The 25,278-nt window shown below is 44.9% G+C and overlaps 1 protein-coding gene across 2 annotated transcripts in view; it reads right to left on the reverse strand.

Annotated features, from left to right (window-relative positions):
- The window catches only part of SLC26A7 (solute carrier family 26 member 7), a 139,625-nt gene that overhangs the window by 78,876 nt on the left and 35,471 nt on the right, over positions 1-25,278 (reverse strand). The window contains exons 3-4 of one of the 2 annotated variants that reach the window (XM_084848013.1): positions 18,454-18,564; positions 13,188-13,364 (exon numbers count right to left, since the gene is read on the reverse strand). In XM_084848013.1, coding sequence (XP_084704139.1) covers positions 13,188-13,364; positions 18,454-18,564 — 288 coding nt within the window. The remainder of the gene's footprint in view (positions 1-13,187; positions 13,365-18,453; positions 18,565-25,278) is intronic. The other variant, XM_084848014.1, reaches the window with a different exon arrangement.

A 25,278-nucleotide genomic window follows, 5' to 3' on the forward strand; every position in this document is an offset into this window, starting at 1 on the left:
AATTTCGGGGGGCCGAATGCGTTGGCATTCGGCCTCCCCGAGATTCGTGGAGAAATTCTCCGCCATCCCTACTATTGGCTCAGTTTCCACCCTGACAGGAATGGTCACAACGCATGGGAGAGGCGCTGGAGGGGTGACAACTTCTGTGAGTAACCAATCTCAATCACAGGATAGAATCCTCGTGTGGAGAAGCTCATACTGTGTCTGTCTTTTTTTCTTCTTTTTTTCCAGTGCAGCTAGTAGCAGCTTTGGGGAAGGATGATTCCAAGCTGAAAAACTGCAGGTGGAAAAATTTCATTCAGAGATACCTGTACCTGCTTTTAAAAGTTACTGGGAAACACAATCACACATTTGCTGTAGAACGTGTAGTTTGGTCCCCTGTTTGCAGGTTTTGTGGTGTTTGTAGTGATTCAAGAAGTTGCACAGTCTGTTTTGACCAACATGATGGACAGAAAAATAAACAAGTATATACACATTTCATTGTGCATTTTGATTCCTGACAAGCCCTTTACTACAAGTATATGATATTGACAAGACAATGCCTACAACTAGATACAGCTGGACTTTAAATTGCACTTGATTTTAACATACTATAATCACAATGTACAGAATGGATTCACCTGGGGCTAGTTCAATTGCTTTCATGACCCATAGGACCACTGCCTACCCAGGACTGCTTGGAGGCAAAATTATAGAAGGAGGTGCCATGGGTGTGCATCCCCCAACCTGAGAAACATGGAGGTGGAGGGGTATTACTAACTTCATTACCCCATCTGGTTGGAGTAACTGGCTACAACCCAGCACAATAGATGTTGAAGCCACTTGACATTAATTGGCTAAAGAATGCTTAACTCTGTTGTACTGTGGCCATCTCTAAACAATATTTAGCCAAAAGTCCTTTACAAAAACGTCTATGTCCATCACACAGATCCTAACACTGCTGCTGCCACAGAAAGTGCACGATTGTGAAATAAAAAGGAACAAGTCCAAGGACAAACAGACATGGGAAAACCAAAATGTCCTTCCAACATCAGCAGTGTGAAATAGACATGGTTTGTTTTAGATGAATCTCTGGCCAAGTGCCATCTTGAAAAAGAAAAGGAAGGGCTAATTATGTGAAAATATGCCATGTTCTATTAGGGCGTCACTCACTTTTGACAAGTCTGCTCAATAATATTGGTCTTTAAATGTCTCCAAATAGCTCTCAAATTGACACTTCGTTATGAGGGTCAAGAGACATGATAGACCACATCTCGGCCACCAGTGTCTTCTGGCTGGAGACAATTTGGGGCTAAACTATGTTAACTAATGCACAAAATTGCATTAGTTTTTATTATGAAGGCAGTCTTTCTAATGGCAATAAATAAACCAATTGAAAGGGATTCTTTTGATTTAGAAGGAATCAATTTTACAAGCTAATTTTGTAAAAAGTCATAGATGTTGTAATTTTTACAAAAGCTTGGGTTTTTAACATTTCTCTTTTCCAATATCGAATTCACAAATTTAGCATCTCTCATAGAGAAGTAAGACTCACTCAACTATTTTTGAGGGAAGAATAATCATGAAACTAAGAAGATACCAATCACTAGGGACTGTTTGTCGAAATACATTGCTGTATTTTTCATTGTTTATTTTCAGGTCGCACATGTTTTCATGTGCAGGTTTCAGCATCTCAGAATAGTGCAGGGCAATAGCTCCTTAGTCCAGAAAGTTCACAAACATAAATATTTCCCTGATACCTCTGTATCTCTGGCTACAGAGGATTCTGCCATCTTGGGTATGCAAACCTATCAGTGAAGAGACCCTGTAGCCCATATCTTCTTGGTTTTGTTCCTCTTTGTGTACTCTAGTGGGTCCAGGCTCCTGTTCAAAAGCCAGTTTAAACCTGGAACATAAATTTACACATGGATGTTCATCACTCAGTGACTGCAACAAGTGATGACTTACATGTGCCTTGTGATATATGTACACATCTGAATCAGATCTATGACCTGTAGTGGTCCAGTAAGACTATGAACATAGGGCAGTATCCAAGTCTGCCGCTCTGCTTATGCCGTTGAGGTTGCACTGGTGTAAGCAAGCTCTAACACAACATGAATGGCATATGCTGCCACAACAGGATTTCTGGGGAAAGCTGTCACACCAGCATATACTATTGGCGGTGCACTGAAGGTTGCTTTCACTAGTGCGTCCATGTTGTAAGGGGAGTGTCAGAATTTGATGCCACTCATCACAGACCTACCAATGAATGTTTTTGCTTATGGAAATAAAACTAAGACTTTTTTCTCACTAAATTATTTCAGTTACAGTAACATCATTTTTTAATTATCAGTGTAACACAGATAGCATTTTGACTGAGTGAACTCTTAATACAGGAGGGAAATTATGACTTCAAAGGTATAACTGAGACTTGGTGGGATGACTCTCATGACTGGAATACAGTAATTGAAGGATATAATTTGTTCAAAAAGAACAGGAGGAACAGAAAGGGAAGTGGGGTTGCACTATATGTGAAAAATACATATCTCTGCACAGAAATACAGGAGGATGAGCTTGGTGGCCCCATCGATAGCATCTGGGTTAAAATAAATGGAGCAAAGAATAAAAGGAACATGGTGGTCAGAGTCTACTACCGGCCACCCAATCAAGGAGTGAGAAGATGAGGATGAAACTTTTGAAAAGCAAATAGCCAATGTTTCAAGGAAGCATGATATAGTAGTAATGGGGGACTTCAATTTCCCCGATATTTGTTGGGAGACAAATTCTGCAAAACATGGCCCCTCCAGGAAATTCCTGACTTGTGTGGCAGATAACTTCCTCCTACAGAAAGTAGAGGAAGGAACTAGAGGATCAGCTATCCTTGACTGGATCCTAACCAACAGAGATGACTTAGTGGGTAAAGTAGCAGTTACAGGAACTCTGGGGGAAAGCAACCACATTATATTTGAGTTCTTGGTTCTAAAGGAAGCAAAAGCAGAGTGTAGCCAAACACATACCCTGGATTTTAGGAAAGCTGATTTTAATAAACTCAGAACAATGATAAGTAAAGTCCCATGGCAAGCGACGCTAATGAGAAAAGGAGTCCAAGATGGCTGGGAGTTTTTAAAAATGGAATTTCTAAAGGCACAATTACAAACCATTCCAACAAGAAAAAAAGATGGAAGACAACAGAAGAAGCCAATGTGGCTTCACAAAAAGCTTAGAGATGACCTGAAAACAAAAAAGGACACATATAGGAGGTGGAAGGAAGAACAAGCGACAAAGGAAGAGTACAGGAAGGTAGCACAGAATTGTAGGGATGGCGTCAGGAAGGCTAAAGCTGAGAATGAGCTGAGGTTAGCGAGGGATGCTAAAAGCAACAAAAAGGCTTTCTTCAGCTAAGTGCATAGTAAAAGACAGAGGAAAGAAATGGTGGTTCAGTTATTAGATAAGGATGCCAAAATGATAACAGATGACAAAGAAAGGAAGTGCTCAATTCCTACTTTGGCTCAGTCTTCTCCCAAAAGAGGGTCTATGACCCCCCTGGCAAAGGCAAAGTGCAGGCTGTAGGAGCAGGATTGCAGCTTAAGATCGATAGGCATACGGTCAAAGAACACCAAATTTCTTTCAAACTGGGGAGAGGTGGCGAGTGGGGTACCGCAGGGCTCAGTCCTGGGCCCAGTGCTCTTTAACATTTTTATTAATGACTTGGAGGAGGAGGTGCAGGGAATGCTGATCAAATTTGCAGATGACACAAAATTGGGCGGGATAGCTAATACTTTGGAAGACAGAAACAAAATTCAAAGTGATCTGGATAGACTGGAGCGCTGGGCAGAAAACAACAGAATGACATTTAATAGGGATAAATGCCAAGTTCTGCACCTAGGAAAAAGAAACCAAATGCACAGTTACAAGATGGGGGATACGTGGCTCAACAACACTACAAGTGAGAAGGATCTTGGAATTGTTGTCGATCACAAGCTGAATATGAGCCAACAATGTGATGTGGCTGCAAAGAAGGCCAATGCTCTTTTGGGCTGCATTAATAGAAGCATCGCTTCCAAATCCCAGGAAGTACTAGTTCCCCTCTACTCAGCACTGGTTAGGCCTCATCTGGAGTACTGTCTCCAGTTCTGGGCACCACACTTTAAGAAGGATGCAGACAAACTGGAGAGGGTTCAGAGGAGGGCAACAAAGATGATCAGGGGACTGGAAACAAAGCCCTATGAAGAGAGACCGAAAGAACTGGGCATGTTTAGCCTTGAGAAGAGAAGACTGAGGGGAGATATGATAGCACTTTTCAAATATTTGAAAGGTTGTCACAGAGAAGAAGGCCAGGGTCTCTTCTTGATTATCCCAGAGTGCAGGACACGGAATAATGGGCTCAAGTGACAGGAAGCCAGATTCAGGCTGAACATCAGGAAAAACTTCCTGACTGTAAGAGCAATACGACAATGGAACCAATTACCTGGGGAGGTGGTGGGCTCTCCCACACTGGAGGCCTTCAAGACGAGGCTGGACAGCCATTTGTCGGGGATGCTCTGACTTGGATTCCTGCATTGATCAGGGGGTTGGACTCGATGGCCTTGTAGGCCCCTTCCAACCCTACTATTCTATGATTCTATTAAATTATTTTGATTGAGTTCAAATCTCTAGGACCAGATGAACTGCACCCTAGAGTAATAAAGGAACTGGCAGAAGAACTCTCAGAACCACTCTCTATTCTCTTTGAGAAATCATGGAGGACGGGTGAAGTGCCAGATGATTTGGAGGGGGGCCGCTGTTGTCCCTATCTTCAAAAAGGGCAAAAAGGAGGAACCTGGGAACTACAGACCAGTCAGTCTGACATCAATCCCTGGGAACATTCTGGAGCAGATTATAGAGCGATAAATCTATACGCACCTTGAAAACACTGCAGTGATTACTTGAAGCCAACATGGATTTGTCAAGAACAAATCCTGCCATATAATCTGATCTCATTTTTTGATCAGGTAACCTCCCTTGTGGACTGTGGGAATGCTGTGGACATAATATACCTCAACTTCAACAAAGCTTTCAACAAAGCGCCCCATGATATCCTGATGAGCAAACTAGCTCAAAGTTAGGGATGGCGGAGAAATCCGCCACGGACTCCAATGAGGCCAGATTCTAAAGAATCCAGCCTCCCAGAGTCCGTGGCGGAACGGACTACACCCCCCCACCACCCCCCGAAATCGCCGGGATGGACCCTACCTGGTGGCGGCAGCTGCTCCGGGTCGTTGTCTCCATCTGCTGCCAGCCTGCAGAACGAAATGGCAGCCAGTGTAGCGGCCGCCATTTGCGTCCCTGCCTGTGGCCGTGATTGGCTACGTAAATATTTACATAGCCTATCACAGCAAAGAGCAGGGACGCAAATGGCGGCCGCTATGCCATTTGCGTCCCTGCTCTTTCTGTGATAGGCTACGTAAATATATACGTAGCCTATCATGGCTAATGTAGGGACGCAAATGGTGGCCACTACACCAGCCGCCATTTGCGGCCGCAGCAGCCCAGCAGCGGATGGCAGTCTAGCTGCGGATGGGCCCGGTCGGCAGCTCTGCAGACTCGCAGAACCGGACGCGCAGGATTCTGGGGGGAAGGACGGATCGCCTCCCCCCACTAGTGGACGCTGCCACCCAGAACGGTGAGTGAGGTTCATACACCCCTACTCAAAGTGGGCTAGATGAAACAACGATCAGGTGGATCCACAGTTGGCTACAGAATCGGACTCAAAGAGTCCTCATCAATGGGATCTTCCCAAACTGGGGAGAGGTAACGAGTGGGGTACCGCAGGGCTCAGTCCTGGGCCCAGTGCTCTTCAACATTTTTATTAATGACTTGGAGGAGGAGGTACAGGGAATGCTGATCAAATTTGCAGAAGACACAAAATTGGGCGGGATAGCTAATACTTTGGAAGACAGAAACAAAATTCAAAGGGATCTGGATAGACTGGAGCGCTGGGCAGAAAACAACAGAATGACATTTAATAGGGATAAATGCCAAGCTCTGCACCTAGGAAAAAGAAACCAAATGCACAGTTACAAGATGGGGGATACGTGGCTCAACAACACTAAGCAAGAAGGATCTTGGAACGGTTGTAGATCACAAGCTGAATATGAGCCAACAATGTGATGTGGCTGCAGAAAAGGCCAATGCTATTTTGAACTGCATTAATAGAAGCATAGCTTCCAAATCCCGGGAAGTACTAGTTCCCCTCTACTCAGCACTGGTTAGGCCTCATCTGGAGTACTGTGTCTAGTTCTGGGTGCCACACTTTAAGAAGGATGCAGACAAACTGGAGAGGGTTCAGAGGAGGGCAACAAAGATGATCAGAGGACTGAAAACAAAGCCCTATGAAGAGAGACTGAAAGAACTGGGCTTGTTTAGCCTTGAGAAGAGAAGACTGAGGGGAGATATGATAGCACTCTTCAAGTACTTGAAAGGTTGTCACAGAGAGGAAGGACGGGATCTCTTCTTGATCATCCCAGAGTGCAGGACACGGAATAATGGACTCAAGTTACAGGAAGCCAGTTCCGGCTGAATATCAGGAAAAATTTCCTGACTGTCAGAGCAATACAACAATGGAACCACTTCCCTTGGGAGGTGGTGGGCTCTCCCACGCTGGAGGCATTCAAGACGAGGCTGGACAGCCATTTGTCAGGGATGCTCTGACTTGGATTCCTGCATTGAGCAGGGGGTTGGATTTGATGGTCCTGTAGGCCCCTTCCTACCCTACTGTTCTATGATTCTATGATGATAGAATTAATGGAGACTTTTCAAAGAACATCTAAAGCTACTGTATACCAGTTTCCTTGTATTGTTTATTATTTTCCTAAGTTTATGCATGCACCATTTGCTGCTATTGAGGGAGGCACATTTGTTGGGGGCGGGGAGGAGAGGTTATGCTAAATATGTATTCAGAGGGCTAAGCACCCACTTCACTGGGTGTCTGTAAAAAAAGGGGGGAGAATTTGAGACATCTATCTAAGACCAAACTAGACATGACACAGGACATCCATGAATTGGATCTTCCATTTTTTTTTAAGTATTAATAGCAGCTGGAGTGGCAGTTTTGACTGGGAATGTGGCATGAGGCGAGGGGAGTTAACTCCTTCCTCTTTGATGTTTTCCTCTGTAGGTAGCTTCATGATATCTGTATGTTTTGCCCTGCAGATCAAACACCAGCAGGGGAGGGGGGCAATATTAATCAGGAAACTAGAACGGGGGAAAGCGTTCAGGTCCCCTCCTTCCCCATGGTTCCAATCTGATTCCCTCTCACTCCCAGCTGTTATTAATGTTTTAAAAACAGCAACACAGGAGATCAGTGGAGGCTGGTGGCTCCGATGCAGCGGGGTGGTAAATTCGTTCCAGGTTTCAGTCAGAACCAGTCAGACCTCTAAAACAGCTGTCCAAGGTGCTCCTTTATTCCACACCTTGGATAGCTCCTTTAGAGTTCTGACTGAAACCCGGAGCGGGGCCACTGCCCCACTGACATCAGAGCCACCAGCCTCCACTGCAGGAGATCCTATTCATGGAAGGAAAAAATAAATGCATTAATACTGGAGGAGAGACAGGACAAAGAGCCAAAGGGATGGGGCTGGGAAATAAAAACAAAGAAAGGTTACCACGTATTCATTGAGGTACTAATGTCCATGCCAAGAGACCTGAAGTAGAGCCTTAACTAAGAACACATGGGGCCAAAACATGGAGTGCACCAGCTACTCATGATATTTTTTGGTAAAAATCAGATATGAATTAGCTAATGCAGATGTAGACTAAATGTATGTCCCATTCACTATGAAGCATCTCACTAGGTAGGGGAAATTAGGGTCTAAGCGTCACCTTCATTTGATTTGCTATGATTTAGTGGCCACCACTTGGAAATGGTGGAGAAAGGTGAGAGAGAGCTAGAAGGAAAAGAGAAGAAAACATACAAAGACAAAAAAACTACAGAAAGGTGAAACCCTGCCTGAACTCAAAGATTTAATAAAATAAAACTCTGAAAAGATAAGATACATGGTTTCCCACAGTTCGGTGGCTATTGTGGGTAGTTTCAAAAGCATTATTCCTCCATTAGATAACTAGTGATAACAGCAGAATAGACTGATTCACTTTTGTCGCCATGCTGAACAAGAACAAAAGATGTTTTCTTTCTGATAGCGTCTATTGGTAACTAATAACAAAGCCTTTCAAACCTATATTTACAAGAGTCTGTGCAGAATAACAGATTTAAACACACACACACACGCACACACACCCAAGCCAGGCCATTCTCATCTAGACTAGTGAAATACAACTGGGGAAAATGTATGTGCTATGGGTCCCAAGACCCTTGTAGAATACAATGAAATTTCTATAGGGAGATCACTTCCATGTAGGAAATTGCAAGAATCCAGCATGTTGCTCATCACACGTGTGATGTAGGCACAGATGCCCATTCTGTCACGCATAGAAATGCTAAGAATGGCTTCCCTCATGTTTACATGCAGCAAAGGGATGCAGCAACATAGCCAACCAATTGTGAACTAAAACATAGTTACCATTTTTTAATATATTGGGGCATATGCTATTGCACACTGTAAAGGAGTGGTGACTGTAATGGTAGGCTGCTCTACTCCTCTCATGCTCTGAGCAGGAGTTAAGGGTCACTAGAAAAAGGAATTTTGTTTTTAGTTAGAATTTTATAGTTTTATGACTGGGATCTGGCCGGGAAGATTGTCAACTCTGGGACACCTGAAAGGAGCGGGGATTGAGATCTCTCCGGACCAATGGTGCCAGTCAGGCCGCTTATCTCGACTCAAGGCCATAATGCATCTTGGCCTGCCAATGGGGTACTTGCAGCTGGAGAGCTGTGAAAAGCACCATCTCATCCCTCAGGGAAGGCGGGGGGGGGGGGGAACTAAATTGAAATGAGGGGTGAAAGGTATAAAACTTAGAGAGAGTTCCCAACCTTTTCGTCTTTGGTTTTCCATTTGGTGGTGGAAGGTGTTTGGTTGCTGGCTAGGTCTCAGAAACCCTACTTGGAGTAAGAAGGTAGACTAGCTAGGTTGTATTGTTTTATCCTATTGGGTTTCCAAAAAGGGGACTGGTTCTTGGGTATTTTCCTTTGGCATTTCCTCTTATTACTCTTCCTAATCCCTTACCCATAACTTATAAATAAAATTCCTACCTCGTAAATTTGTGCTGCTAATTTCTTTCGTTGGATCAGCACTAAATCCAAGGGCTACTGCTCTATGATATTATGTCATGAATGCTGCTGGGCACCTGAGAGTCTCCCTCCAAGTCTCAGGTGCAAGGAGACCTGCGAAGGTAGTGGCAGCGGGAAAAAGTGGCAAGTAAGACCACGGAGCCCTGTCCACCTTTACACACATGTGTGCATATGTGCAGCTGATGGAACATTTCAGCATGTTAGAACACTAACATCACAATCCTATAGATGTCTACTCAGGAGTAAGTCCCACTGGAGCTTATTCCCAGGTGAGTCAGTAGCTTCCGACACCGGAGGCTGCCGAGTATCCAATGCAGGGCAGCCAGAGTATAGAGGCCGCCCTGCATTTTCAGCTAGATGGCTGAGTTCAATTGCCTAGCCATGGCTTCAGGGAGGGAAGGAGGCCACGTGGCACACAGGAAGCTGACTAAAGCAGCTTCCGTGGTCTCCTCCCCTCCCCACCCCACCCCTGGGACCGCCCCCTTTTCACTGTTTCTGCGCTCTGTTTCCCAATGCGGAGATGTAGCCAGCACAGACAGAACTGCGATGGCTACAAGGGGGAGGGGGGGATGGAGGGGTGTGTGGTTTCTGGAAGCCCTGACTCCAACCTCGAATCCCAGAAACCAAAAAATCCTATGGCCCTCTAGCCAGTGTCTAGTGGCCATACGATTGCTCCCTAAGTGACTCATATATGGCACAGGATGATATGATCACAGCTCATAAAGTCATTAAAAACACCAGGATCACTTTCAACAGGGATGAATATGTACTTTTCATATGACCAGGGAACTAGGGTATTAATCTCACTATAGCAGGGATGGGTAACCTGTGGCCCTCCAGATCTTTTGGCCTATAACTCCCATCAATCCTATCCAGCAGAGCCAATGGTGAGGGATTACCATTGGTGTAGGCCAAAACATCTGGAGGACCAGACGTTGCCCACCCCTGCACTATAGGAACACTCCAGTAAAACGACTGTAATGTACCTGTCACCCTTCTTTTGAGTGCAATAACTGAGTGTGAAGGGAAAGAATACACACTTATTAGTATCCTGGTCAACAACTATTTCTCAGCAGGGACCATATTTCAGTTCAGCTCCAGTTAGTTTCCGTTTAGTTGTTTCAGCTGTTAGCCATAACGACAACAGTTTAAAACTAAAATGAAGATTGATCCACTGCAGAATCCAAAGACCAGACTTGACAAAATGCCCGAGAACTTTGGCAAAAGCCAAAGCCAAAGGGGCCACTTTCTGAGTAATTGCCACTTTCCCATTGGCAAGAAGGAAAACTGTCTTTTGCAAATGTGACCATTGTCCATGGTTTAAAAAAAAAAAATTCAAAAGAAACGTATCCCTTGTACGCTGAAACAGAGGGCAATCAAACAAATATTCTAATACACACACACACACACACACACACAATACCTCTATCTGGTTGTTTCCATAGACACAAAACCACAAATTACATGGAACACATACATATTTACCCAACAGTATAAAGGTAGCCATTAACTGCAATCTGATCTTAGTAAAAACTTTTTCAAACACACCGCAGTTTACAATCTCCCAACCCCCACTCTGCAACCATGTGTATATATTATACCTGCTAATGCTCTGAGCATGATGTTTCCTCAGATATCATACATCTGATGAAGTGGACTCTAGTCCACAAAAGCTTATGCCATAATAAATCTGTTATTCTTTATGGTGCTATAATATATTTCTTTGTTATTATGGAATGTAAGGCAGCAATCCCATGTCCACCCGAGACAGGGTCTGGGGAGACATAGGATTGTTCGGTTTCTGGGCTCCGAGGTCAGAAACAGGGCTGTGACATTGCAGCCCAGAAACCACGCTCCCTGCCCCCTGCCCCTCATAGCCAGTTCAGTTTTGGCTACATCTCCATGCTCGGAAACAGAGCACAGAGATAGGGAAAGGGGGCGTTCCTGGGAGGAAGGAGATGGGCAGTGGCCATATGACGTTTCCTATGACCACCTCTACTTCCTTCCCTCCCCCTCTGAAGTGCCACTGCAAGACGAATGAAATCGCCCATCTTAGCAGAAATGCTGGGCGGCTGGAGAGCAGAGGCAAAGATCACCTGCGTGCTCCAGCAGCCCTGCACTGGATACTCAGCGAGGCTGCCAGCTATCTTCATAGGATTGTGCCCGAAGTCATCTTGAAGACCTTGAAAGCTGGAAGTGCAGGGTATAAGTTTATCTTCAGGGTAATGATCTGTTTTAAGCAGATAAACAGTAAATAAATTCTGCTTTCTGCCCAAACTCTGCAGAACAGAACTGGGTCATTGTACCCATCCCAGGTTGCTGGCCCCTTTAACCCTGATTCAGTATGGTCAAAGTTAAAAATTAGTTGCCACCAGTGTTCTCGGTTTGCATGGGGTTCCAGCCAAGCCTGCTGGACCTAGTTGCTGCCTTGTGTCAACTAAGAACGTCCCCTAGGACCTGCCCCAGACACCTCTTCAGCTAAGCTTTGTAGAGGAAGTACGTTCAACAGATTGAAAAGGGTGACAGAACCACAGCTCTCTTGGTTACACTTGCCAAGCAGAATGTAAAATAAGAAGGGCATTATGAAGTGGTAGTAGGGATGTACGAAATCCCTATCTGGCTCCGCTCTGGTCAATCCGTGGGGGGGGGGAGGTGCTCCGTCCCTCCCCCCGGAATCCTCCCCGGCCAGCTCTGCTCCATGGCAGCTCCGCAGAGCTGCCAGCCAGGGCCGGCCACAGCCGGAGTTCCTTAGAATCCGTTCCCCCGGAATCCGTGGTAGAACGGCCTCCCCCACACCGCCACCCTGCAGAATCCCCCCAGGACGGAACGTACCTGGTGGCGGATCCTGCGGCTCCAGTGGCAGCGGTGGCTCCAGCTGGTTTAAATTAATCGTGACTAACTTAAGCCCCCTAAAGGCCACGGTGGCTTAGTGGTTAAGACGCTGAACTGCAGACTGGAAGGTCGGCAGGTCAGCAGTTTGAGACCCGAGTGCTGCGTGACGGAGTGAGCTCCCGTCTTCAGTCCCAGCTCCTGCCAACCTAGCAGTTCGAAAGCAAGAAATTGCAAGTAGATAAATAGGTACCGCCTCGGCGGGAAAGGTAACAGCGTTCCGTGCACCTGGGTGTTCAGTCATGCCGGCCACATGACCACGGAAGCGTCTTCGGACAGCGCTGGCTCTTCGGCTTAGAAACAGGGATGAGCACCGCACCCTAGAGTCGGACACGACTGGTTGGGGACACCTTTACCTTTTTAACTTAAGCCCCACTCATTTCAATGGATCTACTCTAAGTAGGACTAACATTGGATCCTACCCCAGATGGCCCATGTGCCTGCCTGTTCGGTCTTGTTGTTCAGGTACTGTTGATGGGCAACAGTTCTTCTGGTTCTTTATCTTTAAACAGGAATTGGACAGGAGAGCCCTTCAAATAGAGGATGGTCCTCTGACAGCCCTGCAAATGCTGGCTGCCTTTACATTAAAGGAAAAACCCGCAGTCCTCCCGTTGTGCAGCCTTCCCGCATTTACAGCAGGCTCCCAGACAGCGACCACATAATTGCTGAGAGGGGAGGTTTTTAATTTTCAAGGGTTAATTAATTAAATGAATTGCCATGCGGGTTTGCATGAGAGGACAAGCCACAGCAAGCCAGGTGCCCGACACAACAGCCTTTGCAGGTAAATTAACCCACAGTGGGCTTTCGTGCCTTGCAAACCAGCTCCACGCCATAAAATGTAGAGAGTGTCTCCCATGTTATTTTTAAAGATAATGTAGGACTAGCTGTCCATTTCGTCCTTGGTTTTGCTGTAGCAGGGAGGCCTCTTCCCATGCTGCTTACACAATATTGAACCCCAGATCACATGCCATGGTTCCCTCCCATGCCAGCTTGCTGCTCCTGGAAACTACAGCCACACGACGGCCCATGGTACATTAAGGCTGGCTGCTAATCTGCCATTCCACTTACATATTGGCTATTAATTAAGGAATACCTACTTGGATGAGTCCTCCTAATAATGAAACTGCTGCAGCAACTCCAATCCTCTGCATCTCAAACTCAGATAAGCCCAAGATTACAGAGCTGTTGGCTGTTGTGGAATTGCTGCTCGCAGGAGGAACAAGACGCTCAACAGCATTTGCAGATATCAAAGAAGTCAAAGCAAAGGTACCTGTGGAAGGAGAGAGATAATTCAGTTTCCACTCAGGACAGCTCCTATTTGTTTTGCATTGTGATCCTACGTGTGCTTAGGAGAAAGGAAGGACCACTGAAATCTATGAGTATCTTGTCTAAATAATTCTGCTTAAGGTCAGGATGCCAGCTCTGGCTTCAGATAGCCCAACTACACACTTGCTCTGCACACATTCTGTTTTCTGCACACATCACCTTTAAACATCGTCCCGTGCCACATACCAAGCCCTATTTGCGTGTAATGCAAATGGCGAGCTTATTTAACTTCTTTTTTTGCATATACGCGAGTCATGCAGCTGCATGCAAATGGGACCTTGCACAGATGCTTGACCAAAATCTTTTTGAAATATGGGTCATGGATGTTATGATAGCCTCCCACCCAACACAGACACCTGACTTTTAGCATAAGGGGAAGGGACCATAGCTCAGAGGAGGTAGAGATTATGCTTTGCTTGAAGAAGCTTCTTCCCAGGTTCAGTCCTTGGCTCCTCCAGTTCAAAAGAGCAGGCAGCAAGTGAAGGGAAAGACCTCCACCTGTGACCCTGGATAGCCACTACCGGTAGACAATACTGGACTAGAGGAACAAATATTCTAGCCTGCTATAAGGCTGCTTCCTGTGAACTGGATCTGCTGCTCTAGGTCATAAGTCTTAAAAGTGAGAGAGGAGACAGAGCAGCCCAGCAAACAGTGTTGGTAGGATGCCCAGTAAAAATCCTGAAACATCATAACAAGGCCTGTTATGGCCAGAACTAGACACTGGCCCTGTTCGCATGGAACAGCAGCAAATCGTGGGTTCCCACAATTTTCTGTGTCGTGTGCTGTCGCCATTTTGAAAATGCAACCACCAATCTGAGGTGGCTCCAAGACATGTGAACCCGGACACTATGGTTTAATCATGAGTTAAACAACCCACAGTTAACCTAACACTGTAAAAACCTACATTTAACATAATTCCTCTACTGATTGGATTTTGTCTCTAAACAGAACACTTTCTTTCTGGGAAAAAAAATTGTTACTCTGTTTTTTAAAGAATAATGTTAATATCATGTTTAATTATTTTTATCTTTTGTTCATTTTATCTCTTGTGGTTCACCACTTCAGAATCTGTTTAGCTGTGAAGCGGTATACAAATGTTGTAAATAAATAAATACATGCTAATTTCATCTGAAGACGAACTAAATAGAGGAGGACCTGAAACAGTTGTACTGCTCAGATATACATCCCCTTTAAAAAAAACTCCAAAATTTTCTCAAAGTACCAAATGGCCTAAATACATTTCTTGAAAAAACCAATAGTCCAGCTCATCCCAGTTGGGCCATTATTACACTTAAATAAAATAATTACGTAATGTCTACTTTGCTGACTCAGAGTTATCGTCGCTTCCAAGGAACTTGCCACAAAATTTAAATCTAACTTGCCAGTGAGTTGCAAGGGGCCTTTGACAATATGCTTTGCATACGTTCTGATGCAAATTCTATGTACTTTGGACGGAATGTTGCTTTCCCAGTAGACCACATGGCTCCTGCAGAGCTGTTAAACGTAGCACTGAATGCACGTTTTGGCACACAGGGCATTTTTGAAAAACCACGCAATTACTCAAAAGACAATGATTGCTCCTTAGAAAGCATAATAACAACCAACGGGAATGTGCATATACTCAGGCTTTTCAAACCCCGCGGGGTTAGCTTTGTGTGTGGTTCCACACAACTCTGAATTTCCACGGAGAAAGACCCCTCCCTGATATCTGAAAGACTCTCACAGCTCTTTGCCTTCCTTCATCCTTTCCAACCCATATTAACTAAAGGGAGGCTATGACCCCATACCCAAATCCATTGTTTTTTGCAGCTGGGACCAGATGGTCTCTTCTTTGTAAAAACTCTGCTCCTCGTTCTGGGAGGTCAGTGTTTCAAATTATCATCTTGGAAAGGGACCCTTTTTTCATTCAGAATGAGGGTTACTGGGATTTCCCTGAGAGTTTGCAAATTATCTAAGATCACCAAACTCCAACAAGAGCAAGTACACCATCCTTTCCCTCTGTGGTAGCTTCATCCTTGCAGTCAGAGAGATTCCTGTAAAATGGCTTGCTATATCATGGCCAATGAAACTACGTGCATTATTTATACAGGCAACTACAGCGGACATGGCAATTTAGACTCTAAACTAGGAGTGGGTAACATGTGGCTCACAGCCCACATGCAGACCCCCATCCTCTTTGGTGGCCCCCACTGCCCTGCCACTGGAATTGCCCCTGCCACACTGCACAGCAAGAAAAAACAAAGCCAGCAGTTGTGCGGCAGTTGGGGGGAAAACCCAATGGTTTGCCACCAACAGTCTTGCGATGTGATTCGTGGACACCCCCCCCTCCAAAAAAAATACTTTTGAAAAATGTGCTTGAAAAAATGCACAGTTTTGAAAAATGCACACAAACATGCTTTATTTTTTATTTTTTTTACTTACAACATTTGTGTACCGCTCCACATCTAAAACAGATTCGGGAGCAGTGAACATAAAAGGTAAAACAATAAAAAAGAATTAAAACACCGTATTAAAATTGTGCTTTTGAATATAGAATACTAATAAAAAGCGTGGCTGGTCAGTTCAGGAATGCTTCCTGGGAAAGAGCTGTTTTCAGGAGACGCTGGAAACAGCACAGTACTGGTGCCTGTCTGATCTCCAGAGGTAGGAGTTCCAAAGAAAGGGGGCCACCACACTGAAGGCTCTTCTCTTGGTGGCCTCCAATCAGGCCATAGGTTCATGTGGAACCACCAGGAGCATGCCCTCTGATGACCTCAGTGACTGGGTGGGTTGGTAAGGGAGAAGGCACTCTCTCAGGTATCCTGGTCCCAAGTTGTTTAGGGCTTTGTGCACTAGTGCCAAAACCTTAACCCTGGCCTGGTAGAGAATAGGCAGCCAGTGTAGTTCCCTCAGCAAGGGAGTTGCATGCTGAAAAGGGGCAGCTCCTGACAACAGCTGAGCTGCTGCTTTCTACACTAGCTCCAGCTTCCAGAGCACCCTTAAGGGCAGCCCCACATAGAGCTTTAATCAATGGAAGAAAAATGTATACATCTCAAAAATGTGCACAATTGATACATACATTTGGAAAAACAGGCACAAAATATACACAAAATTTTGTGCAAAAAGAAAAAAAACCCAAAGCTCACAATCTGGTAAGGACACAAATAGGAACAAGCTTTGTGGTGGAATTTGGAGAACCTTGACGATCTCAGGTTTTCTGGATTGGCACATCCCTATCTGGGAGTAAACTTCATTGAATTTAATGGTGCTTCCTTCTGACTGCACTGAATTCAGTGGTGCTTCCTTCTGCCTGCATAAGCTCAACTTGTAACGCACATTCAGCTTTAACAAAAGATCTTCAGTCAGCTGAAATGATTTTAATTAGAAATGCAAACAATCTTTCAGAGTGAAATTAGTTTACTCCAATGAAGTAGGAACCCCATCAAAGAAAAGGAAAGAAGACTCCAGCCTCTGCTCGATTATTTCCCTTATTCTCTGACTTCCTCTATGCTGATTGGTATCAAACAATAGCTACACCTGAATGCCTTGTTATCGTCTCATTCACTTGCCAAAGAAAGGAGGGCCTGACAGTGACACTGCCACTGAGGCAGGTGACTTCAGGGTTCCTGCTCTGAAAAAGTCCCGGAGCTGTGCTCACATGCTTTCCTCTTCACCACACCACTGATCCTGATTATAATCCGACAGGAACTGTGGAGTATGAGAGTCATACTCCAGTATGCTGTGCAAAGGATGATCATCTCGATTATCCAGTGCAACTGCCTGGACAAATGGCAAAATATCTGGGACTAGAACCATCCTTTCCCCTTTCGACTATTTTTCAGCTGTATGTGATAAGATTTCCTTATATATTTAAACATATACATAATGAAGAAAAACAAAATAGAAAAGGGCCCTTTGCTGGGGGGGGGGGGGGCAAGGGGGAGACCTGAATTTGAGTCAGCCAAATGAGAAGAAACTATCCCTTATAGTTTCAAGGCAGGCTATGGGCAGTATCCAATACTGCTGCTTGTGCTCCCACTCACTCCATTGTTCCAGTAGGACCAACCACTAGAGCAATTTGGAGTTAGTGCTTCCAAAAGCAACCACAGAAATGAGCAGAAACTCATTTTCCAGGCTGGGACGCATCAACAGAGCTCCCTTCTATGAGCTCTGCTGACTTTCCCCATTCCAGAAACAAGTGTTTCAGTTTGTTTCTGGTTGCTTTAGCTGCCCCTTATACTACCAGTAGGATACTGCCCAAATTTTCAACACAAATAAGTTATCTTTGGCAGAGCCCTGTCTGGTAAAATGTTTAGCTTACAGCAAATTTATACAGAGCTAAAAATATATAAAACTCTGGCAAAATGCATTTTTGGAAGAAGTGTTGGTGCCGTATCAAATTAAGATGCAGGAACAGTTCTAGATTAAACTTAATCGTGCTTCACCCACCCTGAAAATAATTTTCTTAAAAATAAGGGGTGGTGGAGAGAGAATGTAGCTGAAAAGGAAATGCACCAAAAACATCATTCTTGTTTCTGGGATGTGATTTCTTTCTCCTCTGAGCTGCAGGCCTGAAGCCACTGACTTCAGAATAGTCATTTAATAAAGTTATTAATTGCTAATTAAATGTATTAATTAATAAAATCATTAAAGTTATTAACAACATTCAGAAAACTAGAGATGAGTTAGTGGCTTAAGGAACATAACAACTGAGGGCCCAACCCATCGAGCACTGCTGTTACCCATGCACTTCTATGGAACCGGCATGGCGTTCCTAAAAATGAATGGAGTTCCAGCAATTGCAAAGCTTGGTGAATTGTGCCCTGAGACTTTTTTTGCCGTCTTTCACAGAAGCCAGCTGGAAATTAATTGTTCTCTGCCTTTCTACAGGAGAACAGTCTTGTTTGGTATGGTCCTGTGTGTGTGTGTTTTAACTCATATTATATTGTAAGTTATACAACTCAGTAACACAGAACATAGCATTAAGACAGTCAACCAAAAAGCCTATTACATTTTCAAAACTGGATGGACTGCAAGGATTTAGAAGCACTTGCCTGTGGCAACATGGCGGCCCATTCCAAATACAGCATAAATAATAGCAGGGAAGAGAGATCCATATAAGCCAAACACAGGATGAACCGAGGACAGAACAGCAAAAGCAAGTCCTGTAAAGAAGGTACATAAGAATTATGTAACATATAACATAATACACTACATTCCACGGTATTGTCAATATTAAGTTGCCATCAGAGTCCCATTCTAAGACCATTTTTAGAGGTGATGTAGCATAATACATCAGAGCGTAGAAAGCTGCCTTATACTAAGTTGCACTATTTGTCCATATGACCCAGCGTTGTCTATTCTGACAAGCAGCAACGCTACAGCAGAAAACTTTCCCATCAACCCCTACTTGATACCTTTTTAAAGGAAGATACCAGAGATACCTCACCTAAAAAAGATATTGTAGAGCTGGAAAAGGTGCAGAAAAGGGCAACTAAAATGATCAAGGGGTGGAGCATCTCCCCTATGAGAGAAAGTTACAAAAGCTGGGATTGTTTAGCTTGGAAAAAAGGAGGGTAAGGGGAGACATGATAGAGGTCTACAAAATTATGCATAGTGTGGAGAATGTGGATAGGCGGAGACATTTTTCTCCCTCTCTCACAATACTAGAATTCAGGGTCTTCCCATGAAGCCGACTGGTGGGAGATTCAGGACAGATAAAAGGAAGTACTTCTTCACAGGGCACATAGTCAAACTATGGAATCACTACCACAGGAAGTAGTGATGGCCACCAGTTTGGATGGCTTTAAAAGGGGGTTAGACAAATTCCTGGAGGAAAAGGCTATCAATGGCTACTAGTCTTGATGGCTACGTGCTACCTCCAGTACCAGAGGCAGTGAGACTATGCACACCAGTTGCTGGGGAACATGGGTGGCAGGGTGCTGTTGCGTTCATGCCCTGCTTGTGGGTTCCTGCTCAACAGCTGGTTGGCCACTGTGTGAACAGAATGCTGGCCTAGATAACCCTTGGTCTGATCCAGCAGGGCTCTTCTTATGTTCTTAGATTGAACCTGGGAGCTTCTGCCTGCAAAGCATGTGAACTACCTCTGCAATAAGGTCCCTCCTCTATGGCGACTTCCTCCTAGCCACAACACTAAGACACTAAAGGTGAAATCCTTTAGTGCTGGCTGGGGAATGCTGGGAGTTGTAGGAATGTTTTCTGTCTAAACATGCATAGGATTGCACCCTAAGCTACTAATCAGGAAGTCTCTGGTTCGAATCCCACATCTGCTGTGAATTCTCTAGGTGGCCTTAAGCAAGCCGCTCCCTCTCAGCCTCAGCACACACACTCACTCTAGGATATTATTTACTTACCTTGCAGTGTAGGGCCTACAGAGTTGTTGTAAGGGTTACAACAGGGTAGCACACAAGCAGTACTAGGGCTTTGAATACTAGCAAGCACTATAGAAATGCTTCGTGTTATTTTTTATGGATTATGCGATGGGCATGTTGTGTCACTTTGAGTTCTGCCGTTGTTTGTGGTTTCAAATTTCTATATGTCACTGGATTTTTGTGTGCACACGCCTGTGACTTTAAACAATGTGCTGTAATTGTATTTTGTTCTGTTATTCCCCCTTAGACACTTTACCCTGGGCGGCAGCTTTTAATGTTATGTTTTTCTCTGCAGGTTCCAAGGAGACTGGAAAGTGGTGTGATTGCACAGTGCAGCATCCCCCAATTCAGTGCCTTCCATATGTGCTGGACTACAACCCCCATCACCCCCAGGCAGCATGACCATGTTGGCTGGGGGTAGCAGAGGTTGCAGTCTAGCATGCCTGCTGGGCACCAGGCTGGGGACGGCTGATATAGCAGCGTTTTGGCTTTCTTCAGATAGGGAATCGTGCCCGTTTTCAATGTGCAGCTCCTTGCCAGAGGGGAAGCAAGCCTGTGCCGTTGCTGGTGGTGGCTGGGGCTCTGCCCAGAAGCTATTGCTGTGAATGACTTTGACACACTGGTGCTCTCTCCTTCCTGGGACACCGGGAGAGGCATGGGGAGCCAGCGGTTCGGCTCTTTCAAGCCCTCCCTCCCCGTCTGGAGGGACAGCTGTGGGTTCCTCTGAACAGGCAAAACCGGCTGCTTCCCACGTGAGCAGCTGTCAGGGGTGCAGCCAGGCTCTGAGTGGCATTTGCATTCTGCTCAAGGATATCTGCATCCTCGCCAGAACAGAACAGGCACCAAGGACTACATGCCAGCAGCACAAAGACTGCTCTGTTTGAAATTAAAACAGTAACAAAGGAGCATATGGCATGCACATGCATACTCCAGGAGCAACAGAGGCGTCGCCAGGTTTGAGGGGGCCCTGGGCAAGGTGTTTTCAGAGGGGAGCCTTCTCCCAGCCGCCCTCTTTCTGCCACCCTGCCAGCCAACCCAGCCCTGTTTCATTTTTTTTTTTTACCTAAACAGTGGCAGGTCCTCCTTCTCCTCTTGCCGTGCCATGGCACTGCTAAGGGAAAGACGCACAGCAGCGGCTGGTCAAGACTGCAACCCCGCACACACCATTTTATATTACAATATTTTTTCTTTACTAACTTTGATTAGCAGCATGCTGAATCAATCAGCTGCAGCCTTGGGGGGAGGGGGTGGCAGTCCTCTCACCTCTTCGGTGCCCTCATTGACTACACCCCCAGAGGCCGGCTGCCACTGCAACACTTTTCTTTAGCGGCATGGCAGGAGGAGCTGCCACTGCCACCCACAGCACAGCCTGCAATTGCTTGTCAGGGGCTTGTTTGGGGCCCTCCTGGACTGTGGGGCCCCGGATGTGTGAGCCGTGGTCCAGCCTTAGTGGGGTCTCTGAGGAGCACCCTGCACACTCCAGGATGGTTCCAGAAGAAGTCTCTCCAGTTTTGCCTGAAGTCTGCATACAAGAGAAGCTAACTTATACAAGGGCATCTCTAATACCAGCCTAAAATCCTGCATTTAAAATGGGGCTCCCTGCTTCCCTTTTAAATGCAGGATCACAACAACTTCCTTTTTCACCCGCTTCCTTTTCCCTCACCCCCTTCCCCCTCCTTCTCCCTATATCTGAGTCTTCCATTATCTTTCATTGATCTCGCTCCTCTTCTTGCCACTTTTCCTCTTTTCACAGAGGAAACTCAAGTGGAACACAAGGGGGTAATTTGATAGCTCATTATGTGCAATCTATTTAAAAACGGAACAAGGGGCATTTAGTGCAGGAGAAGCCTTGGAGGTTCACAGCATCATGTAAAGAGCCTGCAAACTTCCATGAAGGAGCAATCTCAATCACAGGATAAAAGCTCTGTGTGAAGGAGCCCCAAGTCAGGCTATTTGTCCATCTATTTTGATTGGGAATAGTTCTCCAGAGTTTCAGGCAGAGGTCTTTCACATTACTCGCTACCTGATTCTTAAAAAAAACACACACACAAAACCTGAAGATGCCAGAGAAGGAACCTGGGACTCAACCACTGAATTACTGTCCCTCCCACAGAGGGTTCTCAACTTGTTTGTGCTGGGCCGATTCACACATCTCACAAACATAAGGCTTATTCATATTTGACATTTTAAATAGGTTTAAGAGGCACAGTAATTTTCTTTCCACAGTCATCAGTAAAGTCAATACAACTGGAGGGAAAATAAGTGAATAATTAACAATGAGTAACAACCTCAACGTTGCCCAGAACCCACACATTAAAGTCACAATACAGTCAAAATTAAGGCACTTTGAGCTTCCATTGATTTCAGTTGGCGAGATGTATTCATTTCTTTATTTGAATATTTATAAACCACCTAGTCAAAATATATCATGGCAAAATGCAATAAAATCAATACAATAAATTCATTAAAAAGTATTAAAAGGCCGTAAAAATATAGTAGGGCAGACCAAACAACTTAAAATGACCAGGCGAACAGAAACGTTGCTACCTGGCACTGAAATTATTGCATGATGAGCACCAGTCACACCTCTATGAGGAGAGTGTCGCAAAACAGGGTGTCATATCTGAGAAAGCTCTTTCCATGGTTGTCACAAAACAAGTAGAAGAAACTTCGAGAAGAGCCTCCTCTACAGATCTTAAGACATGGGCAGGCTGCTACAGAGAGGGGTGTTCCGTCAGGTATTGGGGTCCCAAGCCATTTAGGGCTTTAAAGGTATTCACCAGCACTTTTAATTGGGCTCAGAACCAAATAGGTAACCAGCACAACTCCCTTAAAATTGGTGCAATATGACACTATAGGAAGCTGCCTTATACTCAGCCACACCACTGCTCCATCGAGTCCAGTAGTGTCGACAGACTAGCAATGGCTCTCCAGGATTTCAGGCAGGAGTTTTTCCATCCCTACCTGGAGATGCTAGGGATTGAACCTAGGATCTTCTGTCTGCAAACCAGGTGCTCTACCATTGAGCTACAGACCCTCCCTGTGGTATCCCATCAGATTACACCTGTTAACATTCTAGCAGCCACATTCTGCACTAGTTGGAGCTTCTGGGCCATCTTCAAGAGCAGCCCCACATTCAATGCATTACAGTAGTCCAACTGGGAAGTTACCACAGCATTCTTATGTATTTATTTATATAAAAACATATATCCAGCCCTTCTGGTGCTTATGTGCCACTCATGGCTCTGGATAAGGATAGATAAGGACTATCCTTATCCAGGAACAGGCATAGCTGGCAAACCAGCCAAAGAACCAGCCAAAGAAGGTAAAAGGCTCTCCGAGCAACTGAGGCCAACTGGCGCATGCTTGACTTGAAATTAACGGGACTTAAAACATGCATTATTTTGGCTAGACCATGCATACCATGCATTATTTTGGCTAGACCATGCATACCATGCATTATTTTGGCTAGACCATGCATACTATCAGTGTTACTATTATTACACAGTGCCATTCATGTGCTTTGCAGAGTAATAACAAGCAGTGTTGTGGCCTAAACTGTAACATATGAGTCCTGAGGGGAAGTGCAGAGACCAGTTATGGTACTGACTGTTCTTCAGTGGGAAGACTAATATCAAGTTAATCATTTTGCCAGAGTTACAGTGAGTGAGTGGACAGCCTAGCACTACATTATGCAATAGGGCAAGCATGTGCAACAGAGGAGGAAAATAAGAAAAGGCTGCAATGGAAAACAATGAGCAAACAATATGCTCAGATAGTGTACAACGGCTTATCATGGCGGCATGGTTAACTCACTGTCAGTAGCGCACTGCATGCCATTGTTACTTTAGGACCGAAGCAGACATTACTTTAAATCGGTGTCTAGCAGCTGTGTTTTTCGTTGGCTCTGCCCCATTTCGCCTTTGACCCCACCTACCATGGTAATGTGGCCCCTGAGACCTTCTCTGGCCCTTGGGCTGAAAGAGCTTCAGCACCCCTGAGCTACATACATGATGGCTAGTATGGGTGCAGCAGTTAGAGTGTTGAACTAGGAGGAGAAGACCCAGGTTCAAATCCCCACTCAGCCAAGCAGCTCGTTGGATGACCCTAAGCCAGCCAATATCCCTTAGCCTCATAGGGTTGTTGCGTGGAGAAAATGGAGTGGGGGAGAACCGTGTATGCCGCTTTAGAATCTTTGGAAGAAAGGCAGGATATAATTGTAATAAATAAAATACTTGGTTGCTTAGAAGAGACATAAACAACCAAAAGGGAAGATTACAGAGCTGCACAGGCCTAAACAGTTTGACTGGCTGGGCACAAAATACTAACCCCTAAACTTCTACACTGCATGGAAAGTGTCCCAATATATGGAGCTGCAGGCACATTGTATAAGAAAATCTACCTGATTATTATGACCATAGCAAACATAGAACTGTCCTCTAATCACAGAACTGGGTGACTTTTCAAATACTTGGACTATATACTACATTTGTAGAGTTTCTCTATAAAAGCATGCAGTACCTTTTAAAACGGCAAATTTATGAGCTTCCTACAGCACAGGGATACCAAAAAAAAGCAGAACTCCAGTACAACAAAGAACTAAACAAATGTTCATACTTGCTGTGGCTGAGAGCAGGGCTCATCCTTCCGGCCTTTATTCCTGTCCAAGGGCTCAGCACTGGAGTGTGTGAAATCCCAGTTCTGAATTTCGGTGCAATCCTATACATGTCTGCTCAGAAGGAAGCCACACTGAGTTCAATAGGATTTATTCCCAGGTAAGGGAATATAGCTGGTTAGGCAATGTTTGGGGTTCGCAATGTCCCTTCAGGGGCTGCACAAGTGGATGGGGCCACAACACACACAGACACCCGTTCACACACATTCACACACACAGTGGAATAATCTTCCCATTCCAATCAGGCAGACTCCTAGTGTGGGCTGTTTCCGCCAACAATCTAAGACACATTTGTTAGCCTGGGTGTTTCCCTGACCTTGAATATTGCCAGCTATCCTTGGTTATTTTAATGAGATATTTTATTGTTTTATTGATTTTATTTTAGTATGACTTTATCTTGTAATCGCTTTGGGATTTTTAAAAAAATGAAAAACAGTATAAAAACTTTCTAAAATAAATAATTAAAATATATTAATTAACCTCCCCCCACCCCAGCAATCAGGATTATTGTTTACCTGCTGCTATTAGCAGCCTAATAGAGAGAGAGAGAGACAAATTGTGCCAGCAAATTCACTGGTCCCCTTCTGTACTGGTCAAACGAAATTATTCTGCTAGTTCTGCTCGTTGGAGATGCCATGAGTTTGAGGCTTTCCTTACATACACATAATGGAACTGCTAGATAACTGTGATTTTTTTTTTTTTTTTACGATGTCAAAGACTCAATCTCACACAAGGCACAGTCCGTGAATTTTCATCCACTCACTTGGTGCAGGTGTCATGGGCACACTGGGGGAGTCCACCTCAGGAGAGGA

The sequence above is a fragment of the Heloderma suspectum genome, chromosome 4, assembly GCF_057233095.1.
Source record: "Heloderma suspectum isolate Gila_16-S chromosome 4, 16-S_ref, whole genome shotgun sequence".
Lineage (NCBI taxonomy): Eukaryota > Metazoa > Chordata > Lepidosauria > Squamata > Helodermatidae > Heloderma > Heloderma suspectum.